Raw genomic sequence first — 16,771 nt, forward strand, 5'->3', positions numbered from 1 at the left:
AATTGACCAGGAAAGTCCAAGGATGAAAAAATATACCAGTAATAAATAGTATAAAAAATTAAGGGAAGCAACTCTAGACATTTTGGGTTTTTTAAAGGAATATATAAATACATTAAATGTGTTAAAAGTTTCAGTTTGTTGACAAAACACACAAAATGTGAGTTTTCCCATAGAATTTTACATTTTAGAACCACCCATTGTTCCTCTATTTTTAAAAATAGTGTTTAAATTTAAACCAAAACTGTTTTACTTACTGTGTGCAGAAAGTGAAGTTGCTCAGTCATGTCTGACTCTTTGCGACCCCATGGACACCAGGCTCTTCTGTCCATGGGATTTTCTAGGCAAGAGTACTGGAGTGGGTTGCCATTTCCTTCTCCACGGAACTTCCCGACCCAGGGATTGAACCCAGGTCTCCCACGTTGTAGACAGACGCTTTACCGTCTGAGCCAACAGGGAAGTCCTGTGCAGAAAGATGATTAATTAAGTCACTAATATCTAAGGCTATAGGCAATTAAGTGTATATATTATTATATAGTTGATATGTGAAGTGAAAGTTGCTCAGTCATGTCCGACTCTTTGTGACCCCATGGACTGTAGCCTGCCAAGCTCCTTTGTCCATAGAATTCTCCAGGCCAGAATATTGGAGTGGGTAGCCATTCCCTTCTCCAGGGGATCTTCCAAACCCAGGGATCGAACCCAGGTCTCCCACATTGTAAGCAGATTCTTTACCATCCGAGCCACCAGGGAAGCCCAAGAATACTGGGGTGGATAGCCTATCCCTTCTCCAAGGGATCTTCCCGACCTAAGAATCAAACGGGGATCTCTTGCATTGCAGGTGGATTCTTTACCAGCTGAACTACTAGGGAAGCCCCGAATTTGAGCATGCATTGGACTGAATGATGGAGATAAGAATTTGGGGGATATAGCAAATTAAAACTTCATTTAAATTATGTCATTCAGTTAAATACTGACTGGGCACTAAGTAAATACTAGATGCTGGGAAAACTGTTTTTCCTAATTGGGAATTGTATGCTGTATTGGTGAAAACATCACATATTTTTCTTAGGTTTCAGTCTTGGATTCTGGAACCATGTCAACAAAAGATATAATAGTGTCCTTTGTCCATGAAAAGGAATACATGTTTCATTGAAGCCTATTTTAAGAGCAAAAGACTCAAAAATTTTAGTATCATATGCTTTATTAATTAGAGAATCACTTGTCCAAACATTGAAGAACTCTGGGGAATCCAGTAATGTAGATGTGTTTGAATTGATCATCAGTTCAGTTCAGTTCAGTTCAGTCGCTCAGTCGTGTCCTACTCTTTGCGACCCCAAGAATCACAGCATGCCAGGCCTCCCTGTCCATCACATCTCCCGGAGTTCACCCAGACTCACGTCCATCGAGCCATCTCATCCTCTGTCGTCCCCTTCTCCTTCTGCTCCCAATCCCTCCCAGCATTAGAAAACCACTATATCTTATACCTTTATCTAAGAATTTAAACATATAACCTATATTTGATACAATAACTTTCCTCTTTGACATCACAACTTTCAAAGTATCTGGTAATTATTCTGATTCAATGACTTTGGGGAAAAAAGTCTTTAAAGGTTTATTTTGAGAGATTCTTTTTGCTTTTAGCCATTGAATTTCTGTATCTTAACATTTAGTATTTTCTGATTGTTTTATTTTTCCGTCTTGTTTCAGAGCATTGAGGGTACAGTTGATATTTCAGTTATTACCAGCGGAGTTCAAGCCACAGCAAAAAATGCTTATAGTTATAATTGTTTACAGACTCCAGTTATAACCGATTTTAGTCCAAAAGTACGGACAATACTGGGTAAGGAATTCTTCAATAAAATTAGTCATTTGATATATGTGTGTATATCTAGTGCATTGGACAATATATGTACTTGGGCAAACTTCGGGAGATGGTGAGTGACGGAGGCCTGGCGTGCTGCAGTCTATGCAATCAGAAAGAGTTGGATGTGACTGGGTGACTGAAAAGAACAGAACAGAATACAAATATAATAATATATTTACATGTGCCATTTCTGGACAGGCTTTTGAACCAGTTTCTCCTGCAGTTATGTTTCTTGAAGCAAAACCTGTCACAGGTTTTCTTTTTTAACCATGAACTGGTCTGTTTATCACTTCGAACATATTCAGTAAGAAAAATTTAAATTAAAAAAAATTCTTTGCCATCTTCTTTTCCCTGTTAAACAATTGAACATGAATTTTATCTCCCTCTGGCAGCTATCAATTCTTTCATTGATTTTCTTTTACCTCTGAAAGTGTACAGATCAGTTCAGTTCAGTCGCTCAGTCATATCTGACTCTTTGCAACCCCATGAATCACAGCACGTCAGGCTTCCCTGTTCATCACCAGCTCCCGGAGTTCACTCAAATTCATGTCCATTGAGTCAGTGATGCCATCCAGCCATCTCATCCTCTGTCATCCCCTTCTCCTCCTGCCCCCAGTCCCTCCCAGCATCAAAGTCTTTTCCAATGAGTCAACTCTTCACATGAGGTGGCTAAAGTATTGGAGTTTCAGCTTTAGCATCAGTCCTTCCAATGAACACCCAGGACTGATCTCCTTCAGAATGGACTGGTTGGATCTCCTTGAAATCCAAGGGACTCTCAAGAGTCTTCTCCAACACCACAGTTCAAAAGCATCAATTCTTCGGTGCTCAGCTTTCTTCACAGTCCAAGTCTCACATCCCTACATGACCACAGGAAAAACCATAGCCTTGACTAGACGGACCTTTGTTGGCAAAGTAATGTCTCTGCTTTTCAATATGCTATCTAGGTTGGTCATAACTTTCCTTCCAAAGAGTAAGTGTCTTTTAATTTCATGGCTGCAGTCACCGTCTGCAGTGATTTTGGAGCCCAAAAAAATAAAGTCTGACACTGTTTCCACTGTCTCCTCATCTATCTGCCATGAAGTGATGGGACCGGATGCATGATCTTTGTTTTCTGAATGTTGAGCTTTAAGCCAACTTTTTCACTCTTGTCTTTCACTTTCATTAAGAGGCTTTTTAGTTCCTCTTCACTTTCTGCCATAAGGGTGGTGTCACATGCATATCTGAGGTTATTGATATTTCTCCCGGCAATCTTGTTTCCAGCTTGTGTTTCTTCCAGCCCAGCATTTCCCATGATATACTCTGCACAGAAGTTAAATAAGCAGGGTGACAATATACAGCCTTGACGTACTCCTTTTCCTATTTGGAACCAGTCTGTTGTTCCATGTCCAGTTCTAACTGTTGCTTCCTGACCTGCATATAGATTTCTCAAGAGGCAGGTCATGTGGTCTGGTATTCCCATCTCTTTCAGAATTTTTTGCAGTTTATTGTGATCCACGCAGTCAAAGTGTTAGGATGTCCTAAATCCAATGAAAGATAAGAGATGAGTTGGTTTACTTAACATTCAAATTTTGCACTAGATAATACATGGACTCTTTTTTTAAAAATTTTCTTTCCTTTTAAAATAATAGGAGAAGTTAATTTAATGATTAAGGGTTATAACTTTGGAAATGAACTGACACAAAACATGGAGGTCTATGTTGGAGGTAAATCCTGCCAGGTCCTGCACCGGAACTTCACAGATATTAGATGCCTTTTGCCCAAGTTGTCTCCTGGAAAACATGATATCTGTGTTGAAGTCAGAAACTGGGGTTTTGCATCAACAAGGTATGGTAATTAGATATTCAATTATTTTCTCTTAAATGAATCGTGTCCTAAGTAGAGTTAAGCAACATGGCCCCATGGAAGGCTCCTTGAAATAGCTGTGAATTTTTCTTTTGCAGAGACAAGTCAAGTGCTTCTATACAGTATATTTTGGAAGTGACCAACATGTTTCCACAAAAAGGCTCCTTATATGGTGGAACTGAAGTCACTATAATGGGTTTGGGATTCAGCACGATCCCAACTGAGAACACTGTGCTTTTAGGTAATAATTTCATCCTCACAGGAGGGCTGTTATCATATTTCTTATCTTAAGGGATGCGCTGTGGGTGCTGAGTTATTACACAAATACTATCAGTCATGGAAGCTTCGTATTTTCTATTAATGTATAAAAGGTTAAGTGTATTTGGTTAGCAGGTAAAAAAGAAACTAACTGTTTTTTATTCCGATAGTTTGTTATTATTGTTCAGTCGCTCAGTTGTGTCCAACTCTTTGCAACCCCATGGATTGCAGCACTGCAGGCTTCACTGTCCTTCATCATCTTCAATAAATAGTCTGAATATTTAATGTGTATCAAACACTTTAAATGAGAGGTCTCTGTTCTAAAACTAATCAGTACTCAAACATAATTATTATCAGAAAAAAGTACCAAAGACCCTACCTGCGTAATTGGAGCTTTTGTAGGGCTTTGACTGTCTACTACTTACGCTTCATCTCTGTATTTCTCAAAAACTACTTGAGAAAATGTTTTTTTCCCCCATCTTTATTCTTTCCAGGGTCCTTCCCTTGCAATGTGACATCATCATCAGAAACTGTCATAAAATGTGTTCTACATTCAACAGGAAATGTATTCAGAATTACCAACAATGGGGAAGATTCAGGTATAAGATGGCCTTTATATGTTGTAAATAATGGAGGCATGTTACCTTGGAATTCGATTTTTACTTACAATACTTCAGAGTATTCAGAGCATAAGTATTGTTATTTCTTTGTATAATTTGTTTATGGTTTGTGTAGAATTTATCCATTTGACATAGGGGGCCACATATAGTATGAATCAGTGGTAGACTTGGGTCTAAGACGGCTAGGTTTAAAATTTCCAAGTTCAGGAATCGCCATTTGGTTTTATTACCTTACAGAACCTTCTGAATTACTATAGTTTGTTTCCCACTGTGGCTTTCTAAATAAATATCCAAATTGAAATTATGTAGAATTTTGCATGCCTCAATGCCTGAGAAAATTTTTGAGTTTAAAGAATTGATCATAGCTTTTAAAAATAACCCCATGTGATATTTCTGAACAATTTTGTTTATTGACTCTGATTTTTTGCAAATCGTCTCTTAGTTGTCAGTTTTGAAGTTGTGTGATTTATCTTTTCCTTAGCTTCACATGATCTCTCTTTCCATTATTTCTGTTTATTTTTATTATGTGTTTGAGTTAGACACATAAAAATTTTATAATGTTAACTGAAATATTTTTCACTAGTGGCTATATAAAAAGGCAATATTTTCAAAGATAGTTATTAAGAATTTTTCCTGATTTTCCTTTTTTCTTTAAAAAAAATATGACTTAATTGCTCCCAGTACATGGATTAGGTTATGCCTGGTCACCATCAGTCTTAAATGTGTCTGTGGGAGACACAGTGACATGGCTTTGGCGAGCACATCCATATCTCAGGGGAATAGGATACAGCGTTTTCTCTGTCTCCAGTCCTGGAAGTGTAATTTATGATGGAAAAGGATTTACCAACGGAAGAGAAAAATCTGCATCAGGTATGTTTCCACTTTGCTGCATTTTGCATCATGTTTCTTTTTCTCAAATATAATAAAAATAAATTTGTTTAGATTTAAAATACTTTTGCATAAATAATATATACAAATACAGGATATGGTTTAGTTGACATTTTATTGTTATCACAAAATACTTCAAATTTATAAAATATTCTTAATGAATTCCTGCAAGGTATTTTGTACATCAGAGTTGAGTTTTGATATCTCATATATCTCTTTTCATTCTGAAATAATCAACCAGAAAAATATATTGAAACAAACAAAATACAAAGAAGACTGAAGTATGTGTTTTAGTGATGCCAATCTGGTAGCAAGTAATGAATTTCTGTTGATTGAAATTAGCTTTAAAATCAGTCTTCCAGGACAACTTAGAGTACGATGTGCCTTTTAGACTGCCCATTTTGTTCTTCGTGTGTAGCAGCTTGAACTTCTTATTCACGAACTATTTTTCATTGCCTGTTGAGTTTTTCTGTAGGAGTCAGTAAGTTATGCCAGATATCACATGTTTTTTCTAGAAAAACTAATGCTGGCTCTTGCCTTTATGGAATAGAATTTCATTATACAGGACAGCTCTTTTATAGCCATTTTATGGTCTTTTGATAGTCATTTCCTTACTACTTCTGTTGAAATATCATATGCTTGAAAACCTGTCATCTGTATGTGCGTTTGAAGGATCATTTCAAATTTATTTTCAAAGATGCATTAATTGCTTATATTTATTATGTATAATCTCATTTTATGGCAGGTTCATTTTCTTACCAGTTTACTTCACCTGGAATCCATTATTACAGCAGCGGGTATGTTGATGAGGCTCACTCCATTTTTCTCCAAGGAGTCATTAACGTTTTACCAGCTGAAACCAGTCACATTCCCCTGCACCTGTTTGTGGGGGGCACTGAAGCCACATATGCTCAGGGTAAGAAGGTTAAAGGTGGAAACCCTGTCCCTTCAGTTAAAGATGGAAACCCGGGGTGTATGCAGTCTTTCTGAAGTAGGAGGCAGATGACTGGCTCTGACTGCCTCTTACCAGCCGCGTGACCTTGAATGCATCGGGACTGCTCTGAGGCTAGCATTTATTCTATAAAACGAGGATCATGTTAATATTGTCCTGCCAGTCTGCAGAATCCTCTTGTGCCTCAAATGAGATGTAATGTGAAAAAGTTCTGATACTCTGTGAGTGTCTGAAAATATATTAAAATGTGAGATAATGTTTTTATTTTATTTTCCCCATAGGATCTGGCCTTAGAGAAATTGAAAAATTAATCTTATATTCACTCTTAACCATATCATCTTTGTCCAGGTCTTTTAACTTTGCAGTGCCTGGGGCTCCTCTTGTTGTCTGAAAAGTAAAAAGGATTTACCAGAATATAAACCACCATCATCAAAATAGAGTAATGTAGCCTGAAAACAGTTCTTGTTTTAGAATTTTATCCATGACTTACAAGCAGTTCTTTTGTTTAAAGGCAGACCTGTGAGTTTGCACTTGGGAAGCTCTGTGGCAGGCTGCCAAGCAAGAGAACCCCTGTGTGGCCTGAACAGTACCAGGGCTGAAAATTCAGAGAGATTGCTCTTTGAGCTTTCAAGTTGTCTTTCCCCATCTATAAGCCACATTAGTCCGTCCATCGGAACACTAAATGAATTGATAACAATTACTGGACGTGGCTTCAGTAATCTCACATGTGCTAATAAGGTAAGACTATAAAGATCTTCTTTTTACTTCTGTATATGTATACAAGGAAGATGTTTCATCCGTAACCTCATAGTTTAATTTATAGCAGCTCAATTGCGATATAATTCATATACCATACAATGCATTTATTTAATGTGCAAAATTCAGAAGCTTTTAGTATATTCACAGAGTTGTGTATCCATTACTGTGGTCAATTTTAGAATATTTTCATTACTCCAAAAAGGAACCCCACGACCATTAGATATTATCCACAACCCCTCCATACCTCTAGCCCTCCCTAGACAACCATGAATCCTTCTGTCTCTGTGGATTTGCCTATTGTGAATATTCTTATAAATAGAATCGTAGAATATGTGGTCATTTGTGACTAGCTGTATTCACTAAGCATAGCGTTTTCAAGGTTCATCCACGATGTACCATGTAGCAGTACTTCATTTCTCTTTCAGCTGAATAATATTCCATTGCATAAGGTATACAGTTTATTTATCCACCCATTTGTTCATGGATATTGGGGTTCTTTTCACCTTTTTGGCTATTATCAATAATGTAGCTATGAATATTTGTGTATGGTCATAGTTTTGGTTTTCTAAAAATATTTTTTTATTTATTTGGCTGCTCTGAGTCTTAGTTGTGGCATGTGGGATCTAGTTTCCCAACCAGAGATCAAACCCAGGCCCCCTGCACTGGGAGCCCAGAGTTCCAGCCCCTGGACCACCAGGGAAGTCCTCATAGTTTAGTTTTTAGGTCAATCCAAAATATACCTTAATCAGTCTCCCAAATTAATTTTATGAATAAAAAGTTTTCACATGATCAATTTTTCAAATTTAGTCATTGCTAATACAAAATTTAAGTTCATGCTAGAGTAATGTATTGACTTGTTCATCTGTTGATTTTACTTTCAGGTTAAAATTGGTAGCTATCCCTGTGTTGTAGAAGAAAGTAGTAACATTTCCCTTGTGTGTCGTATTGACCCTCAAAACTCAATGGATGTTGGCATCAGGGAAATTGTCACAGTAACTGTCTACAACCTGGGCACTGCCATCAACACACTGTCCAGTGAATTTGATAGGCGGTTTGTACTTCTGCCAAACATCGACATGATATCACCAAATGCAGCGTCAACTACAGGAATGACCAAAGTGACCATAAAAGGCTCTGGATTTGCAGTTTCTTCTGCTGGTGCACAAGTCCTGATGGGTCATTTTTCATGTAAAGTTCTGTCAGTGAATTATACAGCCATTGAATGTGAAACATCTCCTGCACCCCAACAGCTTGTGAAAGTAAATCTCCTAATCCACGGAGTGCCTGCTCAGTGTCAGGGGAACTGCACCTTTTCCTACTTAGAAAGCATTGCTGTGTTTGTAACAAGAATCTTCCCAAACTCTCTCCAAGGATCTGAAACAGTTCTTATTGAAGGGGAAGGTTTTGGCACTGCCTTAGAGGACATTTCTGTTTTCATTGGAAACCAACAGTTCAGAGCAGTCGATGTTAATGAAAATAACATCACTGTTCTCATGACTCCCCTTCCGGCTGGACTTCATTCTCTTAGTGTGGTGGTGGGAACAAAGGGCTTGGCTCTGGGAAACTTGACAGTCAGCAGCCCTGCAGTAGCATCTGTCACCCCGACTTCTGGAAGCATTGGGGGTGGAACTACTCTGATGGTCACAGGAAATGGCTTCTCTCCGGGCAACACCACAGTCACTGTTGGGGGTGAACCTTGTCAAATTCTTTCTGTCAATTCCAGTGACATCCACTGCCGTACCCCGGCAGGGACAGCTGGAAGGGTCAGTGTGAAGGTCTCTGTGAATGCAGTCGCGTACCCACCTCTGTCATTTACGTATGCCTTGGAAGATACTCCACTTCTCAAAGGAATTGTCCCAAGTACAGGTACTCCAAGACCTGCCTTTTGGGTGTCTTGATATAATAAGATCAGTAATATTTGTTAGCATAGAATTGAAATAATGTTTACAAATGATTATTAAGATTGTTTTTAGGCAATACCTCTTAATCAATGTGTGGGATTTGAGTTCTGTATAATCTCTGTTTTGTGATTATTTTTTGTATATTCTTGGGCTTCCCTGGTGGTTCAGATGGTAAAGAATCTGCCTGGAATGTGGGAGACCTGGGTTTGATTCCCAGGTCTGGAAGATTCCCTGGAGGAGGGCATGACAACCCACTCCAGTATTCTTGCCTGGAGAATCCCCATGGATAGAGGAGCCCATGGGGTCACAAAGAATCGTACACAACTGAGCAACTAAGCACAGCACATAGTGTCTATTTTGTGATTATTTTTGTACATTCTTGAGATCATAATTGCACTGAAATTCCCACTTCTATTTTAAAACAAAATCCCCATGAACTTGAACTAATTTTGAAATGAGGAAGAAATAGATGGATATCTATCGATAAAACTGGTCATTAGTTTGTGTCATTGGTGTTGATATGGCACAGGAAAAACCTGTTAAAATTCATAAGTAGTCGTTCTTTTGTTTCCATGAAACTTCAGTTGATTATTAACACAACAAAATTCTTCTTAAGGGAGTAATTGGCCCATTCAGATGGAAAAAATATTATAAAATAATATTTACTTTATTATTTGGTGTGAGTTGTTTTTCTAAGCTAAGAATAGATGGAGTGGCTTCTTGATCCTTTGTCACTGTGCTGTGCTGTTTCTGATCATCTTCAAGCTGTTGGAATGCTTATGATCCATGTAATAAATTTTGGAGAGGCAGCTATAGTCTCATGGCTGAGAACATGGCCTAGATACCTGGGTTCACATCTTCTCTGTTCTACTTTTCAGTGGTGAAACTTTGGATAAGTTTCTTAAAATATCAGATTCCTTATACATGCAGATACCTTTCTCATAAGGTTATAGAAGTTCATTCATATAATGCAACTTAAAAGTTCCTTTAATCAAGAACTTATTAAATGTTGGCCTTTAAAAAAAAGTCTTTGTTAGTTTACAGTGTCATGGGTAAGATGTATTCTCTGCTTTCAAGAAGCTTGCTATTGAAATTTTCTGTTAGGCATCAAGTTTTTTCATTTAGAATTTTAAAAAGCAAATATTAGCAATAACAATGGCATCAGTTCAGCTCAGTTCAGTTCAGTCGCTCAGTCGTGTCCAACTCTTTGCGACCCCATGAATCACAGCACACCAGGCCGCCCTGTCCATCTCCCCCATATATTTGTAATCATTGCAAATGAAGAACTAGATATTGACATATGCTCCTTATTTCCATGAACCATTTCTGTCTCATCTCACTTTGAATGTATCTTTGAAAGCAGCATATCTGAAGATAGAAGAGACTTGTAGACAAGTGAGAACTGAGCTATTTTATTTACTGAAGAGACACAAGGTCTAGATCGTTCTTAGAACAGTGCTTCCATTTGAAAAGTGCAAATACCAGACAAGATTAAAACTTTAAGACCTTAAAACATTGTAAAATCTTATATCCTAAAACTATTCTTAACATGAAAGATCTCATTAATATCTATGGTCTTTAAAATGACAACTTACATTTCAGTGATGCTTACTATGGTCAATTATATGGTTATTTTTACTATCACTAGTTGAATTAAAAACCAACTACTACTTGGTGATTCTGCATTTGTAACAAGTTATGTTGATTAATGTCTACTCACTTATTATTTAGGTATATAAGGATGTGTTTGGATGACCTGTGAAAAATTCCATGTGTGTAATGCCCTCAATGCTTTTTGTCAAAAGAAGGAAGGAAGGGAACAGAAAGATTGAAATACTTTATTACAGTTTCATATTTTCAAGTCATTAGCATCGACATTCATCTATGTCTTTAATTCCTTATTTCTGTGTTGATTATCTTACACCTAATTATTTATATATCATGATTTGTTTATCAAGTCATGCATATTGAAAATATCTGAGTGAAGAAAAAATAGTTCATTCCTCAGAAGGGTTGCAAATATCAAGAAAGTACCAAAAGTTTTACAAAATAAGTTTCATCCCTGAAATATACTCTAACGCACCACCCACTGCTCAGGCATTCATTTCATCTTTCAGGCATTCGTCCTTCCTTCCTAACTCTAGATCTTGTCTATTTTATTCTCTCTTTTCCATTAATCTGAATTATGAGTAACTTATAACTTCCATCTGTAGAATGGACAGATGCATTGGAAAATAATAAACATTGATATAAATATCTTAAGATACCAAAGACTGCGATGAAATTATAGCCAAAATGTATATGACATGTATTGTTTATTAGTTTTAAAATACTAGATATAATTTTGTTTATGTAGGTGAATAGGGATGTCTTTAAATGCATATCTAAGTATTAGAGTTTAGGTATGTATATGTATAGGATAGATAATGGACTGTCTTTCTTTTTAAGGTCCTCCTGAAACTGAAATTCAGGTCACTGGATCTAATTTTGGTACTGACATCTTGGAAATTTCGGTGATGATAAGTAGCATGCAGTGTAATGTGACCAAGGTCAATGATACTGTATTGCAGTGCATTGTTGGCGATCATGCTGGTGGCACTTTTCCTGTCACGATGCATCATAAAACAAAAGGCTTTGCCATGTCTGCAGTTGTATTTAAGTACCCACTTACTATTGACAGTATTCATCCAAGCCAAGGTAAGCATGAATGTGCCAGAGCCTGGGAATATTTTACACTGTTTCAGTAAACACTTATTTAGAAAGAAACATATTCTTCCAACCCTGCTAAAATGTATAGTTCCTGTAGCACATTAAATTATTTTTGTTTATGTATCAAGTAAAGAAGCATGCAAAGGTATCCATCGTTTCAAAATATTTGTTTAATGCCTATATTTCTCTTCATGCTATAGAATATAATTAAATTTTAATACTATTGAAAATGTCCAGATTATATGTGGAAATGTTTTAAAAAAAACATGTTTAAATATCACTGACATATAATTATGTCTACATAAATAAATATCTTTTTCTGTTTGAAAATTATTTTAGTGGTTAAAAACCTTAAGAAATTATAACCAATGTACTTTTAACTAAAATAGTAATTTTACATTTGTGGTTTGACTACTCAAATTCTTTGTGACATTTCTATTAAATTGAAATTCCTAGAAGTAGTTTAAATAAATGACTAAATGTGACATTTACTCAGTGAGGGGTTTAAAACACTACAATCAAAAGACATTCTATTGCAATAGTATAAAAATTTCCAGTTCTAAGAATCTTTTCATTTAATGAAAGTAGCTTCCATTTCAGGTGTTAAATATATGTACAGATGAGGTTTTCTTTTCATTAACTTTGTCTTTCCTTCTTATATGTCTTCACTAGGGAGCTTCGGTGGTGGTCAAACCATGACTGTGACAGGCACTGGGTTTAATCCACAAAATTCAGTTGTGTTAGTGTGTGGCTCAAAATGTGCAGTCGACAAACTGAAATCTAATCGCACAACATTATTATGTGACATTCCACCAAGTAATGGTAAGTAGTCCCTTGGAGGAGAGCATGGCAGCACACTCCAGTTTTCTTGCCTGGAGAATCCCATGGACAGAGGAGCCTGGCAAGCTACAGTCCATAGGGTCACACAGAGTCAGACAAGACTGAAGCAACTTAGCGTGCATATTCAGAAAAAGAATGGTAGTCTTTGAGAACTGTTTCATTTTATAGAGATCAGTCAGAGTTTCTTCTTTTTCAAGGTTTAGTGTTCATTAGGGCAACTGAATCAACTTTTTTAATTTCCTGATTTTCAGCAGTTTCTTCAGAATTTTGTTTTCTACTCTTGTGTATTTCCAAGATTCATGATATCTGAGTTAAAGTGAATTGTTTGTAACAAATTGCAGTTCTTTGGTTTATTACATAAGGAGCATACCAAATGGTAAACAAGTTTTTAGTACCTATTGGAATATTAGCTTTTCCTTAAAGTTAGGATAGTGTCTTCTCCAGGGGATCTTCCCGACCCAGGGATTAAACTGGGGGATTAAACTGGGTCTGATGCGGGTCTCCTGCATCAGAGGCAGACTCTTTAACCTCTGAACCACAAGGGAAGCCCGTATGTGGTACAGTTTAGTTCAGTTCAGTCACTCAGTCGTGTCCAACTCTTTGCGACCTCATGAATCGCAGCTCGCCAGGCCTCCCTGTCCATCACCAACTCCCAGAGTTAACTCAGACTCGTGTCCATCGAGTCAGTGATGCCATCTAGCCATCTCATCCTCTGTCGTCTGCTTCTCCTCCTGCCCCCAATCCCTCCCAGCATCAGAGTCTTTTCCAATGAGTCAACTCTTCGCATGAGGTGGCCAAAGTACTGGAGTTTCACCTTTAGCATCATTCCTTCCAAAGAAATCCCGGGGCTGATCTCCTTCAGAATGGACTGGTTGGATCTCCTTGCAGTCCAAGGGACCCTCAAGAGTCTTCTCCAACACCGCATTCAAAAACATCAATTCTTTGGCGTTCAGCCTTCTTCACAGTCCAACTCTCACATCCATACATGACCACAGGAAAAACCATAGCCTTGACTAGATGGACCTTAGTCGGCAAAGTAATGTCTCTGCTTTTGAGTGTGCTATCTAGGTTGGTCATAACTTTTCTTCCAAGGAGTAAGCGTCTTTTAATTTCATGGCAGCAGTCACCATCTGCAGTGAATTTGGAGCCCCCCAAAATAAAGTCTGACACTGTTGCCACTGTTTCCCCATCTATTTGCCATGAAGTGATAGGACCAGATGCCATGATCTTCATTTTCTGAATGTTGAGCTTTAAGCCAACTTTTTCACTCTCCTCTTTCACTTTCATCAAGAGGCTCTTTAGTTCGTATTCACTTTCTGCCATAAGGGTGGTGTCATCTGCATATCTGAGGTTATTGATATTTCTCCTGGCAATCTTGATTCCAGCTTGTGCTTCTTCCAGCCCAGCGTTTCTCATGATGTACTCTGCATAGAAGTTAAATAAGCAGGGTGACAATATACAGCCTTGACGTACTCCTTTTCCTATTTGGAACCAGTCTGTTGTTCCATGTCCAGTTCTCACTATTGCTTCCTGACCTGCATACAGATTTCTCAAGAGGCAGGTCAGGTGGTCTGGTATTCCCATCTCTTTCAGAATTTTCCACAGTTTCTTGTGATCCACACGGTCAAAGGCTTTGGCATAGGCAATAAAGCAGAAATCGATGTTTTTCTGGAACTCTCTTGCTTTTTCGATCATCCAGCGGATGTTGGCATATGGTATAGTATACCATATATATAGTATATATGTATATACATATATATATTGTGTATATATATATACATATATATATAGTATAATGTTATGAAGGAAGTGAATTCTGATAATTCATTGCCAAGATGACAACCCAGGCTGTGTTTCTGAGCAAGTTATTCAACCTCCCAGTGCCTTGGTTGCCTCCTCTGTAAAAGGAAAATAATTAGCCTACTTATTGTGAGGCTTGATAAGCCAATGTGTGTAAAGTGGATAGAATGATATCCAAAACATGATCCGTGACTTGCTATTATTATTACTCTTATTTATTTTGAAATTTTTAAAATTATTTGTTTACTTTTGGCTGCACTGGGCCTTCATTGCTTTTTGCACAGGCTTTCGCTAGTTGGGGCCAGCAGGGGCCGCTCTTCCTTGCGGCGCGCAGGCTTCTCATTGCGGTGGCCTCTCTTGCTGTGAGCACAGGCTGTAGGAGAACATGGGTTCAGTAGCGTGGTGCATGGGTTTAGTTTCCCTGCGGTACGTGGAATCCTCCCAGACCAGGGCCAGAACCCATGTCTCCTGCATTGACAAGTGGATTATTAACCAGTAGACCACCAGGGAAGTCCACTCTTACTTATTTTTATCTAATGGTTAAAAGCCCTCCCTTTAAGGAGCCCCTGAAGCTGGTTTTAGAAAAGGCAGAGGAACCAGAGATCAAATTGCCAACATCCACTGGATCATCGAAAAAGCAAGAGAGTTCCAGAAAAACATCGATTTCTGCTTTATTGCCTATGCCAAAGCCTTTGACTGTATGGATCACAATAAACTGTGGAAAATTCTGAAAGAGATGGGAATACCAGACCACCTGACCTGCCTCTTGAGAAACCTATATGCAGGGTAGGAAGCAACAGTTAGAACTGGTCATGAAACAACGGACTGGTTCCAAATAGGAAAAGGAGTGCGTCAAGGCTGTATATTGTCACCCTGCTTCTTTAACTTCTATGCAGAGTACATCATGAGAAACCCTGGGCTGGAAGAAGCACAAGCTGGAATCAAGATTGCCGGGAGAAATATCAATAACCTCAGATATGCAGATGAAACCACCCTTATGGCAGAAAGTGAAGAGGAACTAAAAAGCCTCTTGATGAAAGTGAAAGTGGAGAGTGAAAAAGTTGGCTTAAACTGAACATTCAGAAAACGAAGATCATGGCATCCAATCCCATCACTTCATGGCAAATAGATGGGGAAACAGTGGAAACAATGACAGACTTTATTTTTTTGGGCTCCAAAATCACTGCAGATGGTGACTGCAGCCATGAAATTAAAAGACGCTTACTCCTTGGAAGGAAAGTTATGACCAACCTAGATAGCATATTGAAAAGCAGAGACATTACTTTGCCAACAAAGGTCCGTCTAGTCAAGGCTATGGTTTTTCCAGTGGTCATGTACGGATGTGAGAGTTGGACTGTGAAGAAAGCTGAGCACCGAAGAATTGATGCTTTTGAACTGTGGTGTTGGAGAAGACTCTTGAGAGTCCCTTGGACTGCAAGGAGATCCAACCAGTCCATTCTGAAGGAGATCGGCCCTGGGATTTCTTTGGAGGGAATGATGCTGAAGCTGAAACTCCAGTACTTTGGCCACCTCATGCGAAGAGTTGACTCATTGGAAAAGACTCTGATGCTGGGAGGGATTGGGGGCAGGAGGAGAAGGGGACGACAGGATGAGATGGCTGGATGGCATCACGGACTCGATGGACGTGAATCTGAGTGAACTCCGGGAGATGGTGATGGACAGGGAGGCCTGGAGTGCTGTGATTCACGGGGTCGCAAAGAGCCGGACATGGCTGAGCGACTGAACTGAACTGAACTGAATTTGTTCTACCACTGTCATCTCAGCTAAGTGACTCAACTCCTTTCTGCTTCAATGTGTCCAGCTATTGAAAGGAGATAATATTAACCCTAATTCGATGGGTTATTGTGAAGTTTAAATATCGGATATCTTAAGTACACAACAAACTTTAATTATCTAGCAAAATTTAAGAAGAACCAAACAGAATCATACAGATGAATGAAGGATATGTTTTATATATAAATATCTTTTAAAGCATTAACAAAATTTGATGAAGCTTTTCTAAACATTTTTGCTTCTTCTGATTTCTTCAAGAATATTTAAGAAAATGTAACATTTTGTGACAGGGCTTGTTTATCATTTTAACATCAGAGTTGGTAATCTGATTTTTTTTTTTTTTAATGCAGCAATGCTATCATTATCTGTCAAGATTTGTTTGCCTTAACACGCACTCTGCTTCTTTTTTCAACATTTTTGGATTGCATTGCTGTAGTTTTTCTGTCTCTTACCTTGCTTTTAACTGCCACTCCTTGCCATTGTCAGCTCACCTGCTGTGAGTGGCTCTTTGTTCCTTCCTCTCTAATTTGCAGTGTTGAATCCTCTA

The 16,771-nt window shown here is 38.1% G+C and overlaps 1 protein-coding gene across 1 annotated transcript in view; it reads left to right on the forward strand.

Annotated features, from left to right (window-relative positions):
- PKHD1L1 (polycystic kidney and hepatic disease 1 (autosomal recessive)-like 1) overlaps positions 1 to 16,771 on the forward strand; it is a 179,905-nt gene that overhangs the window by 76,880 nt on the left and 86,254 nt on the right. Inside the window, exons 31-40 of the mRNA XM_018058351.1 lie at positions 1,705 to 1,837; positions 3,490 to 3,685; positions 3,802 to 3,944; positions 4,456 to 4,560; positions 5,263 to 5,451; positions 6,215 to 6,385; positions 6,933 to 7,159; positions 8,062 to 9,046; positions 11,530 to 11,778; positions 12,463 to 12,612. Of these exons, the coding sequence (XP_017913840.1) occupies positions 1,705 to 1,837; positions 3,490 to 3,685; positions 3,802 to 3,944; positions 4,456 to 4,560; positions 5,263 to 5,451; positions 6,215 to 6,385; positions 6,933 to 7,159; positions 8,062 to 9,046; positions 11,530 to 11,778; positions 12,463 to 12,612 (2,548 nt within the window). The remainder of the gene's footprint in view (positions 1 to 1,704; positions 1,838 to 3,489; positions 3,686 to 3,801; positions 3,945 to 4,455; positions 4,561 to 5,262; positions 5,452 to 6,214; positions 6,386 to 6,932; positions 7,160 to 8,061; positions 9,047 to 11,529; positions 11,779 to 12,462; positions 12,613 to 16,771) is intronic.

The sequence above is a fragment of the Capra hircus genome, chromosome 14 (genome assembly GCF_001704415.2).
Source record: "Capra hircus breed San Clemente chromosome 14, ASM170441v1, whole genome shotgun sequence".
Lineage (NCBI taxonomy): Eukaryota > Metazoa > Chordata > Mammalia > Artiodactyla > Bovidae > Capra > Capra hircus.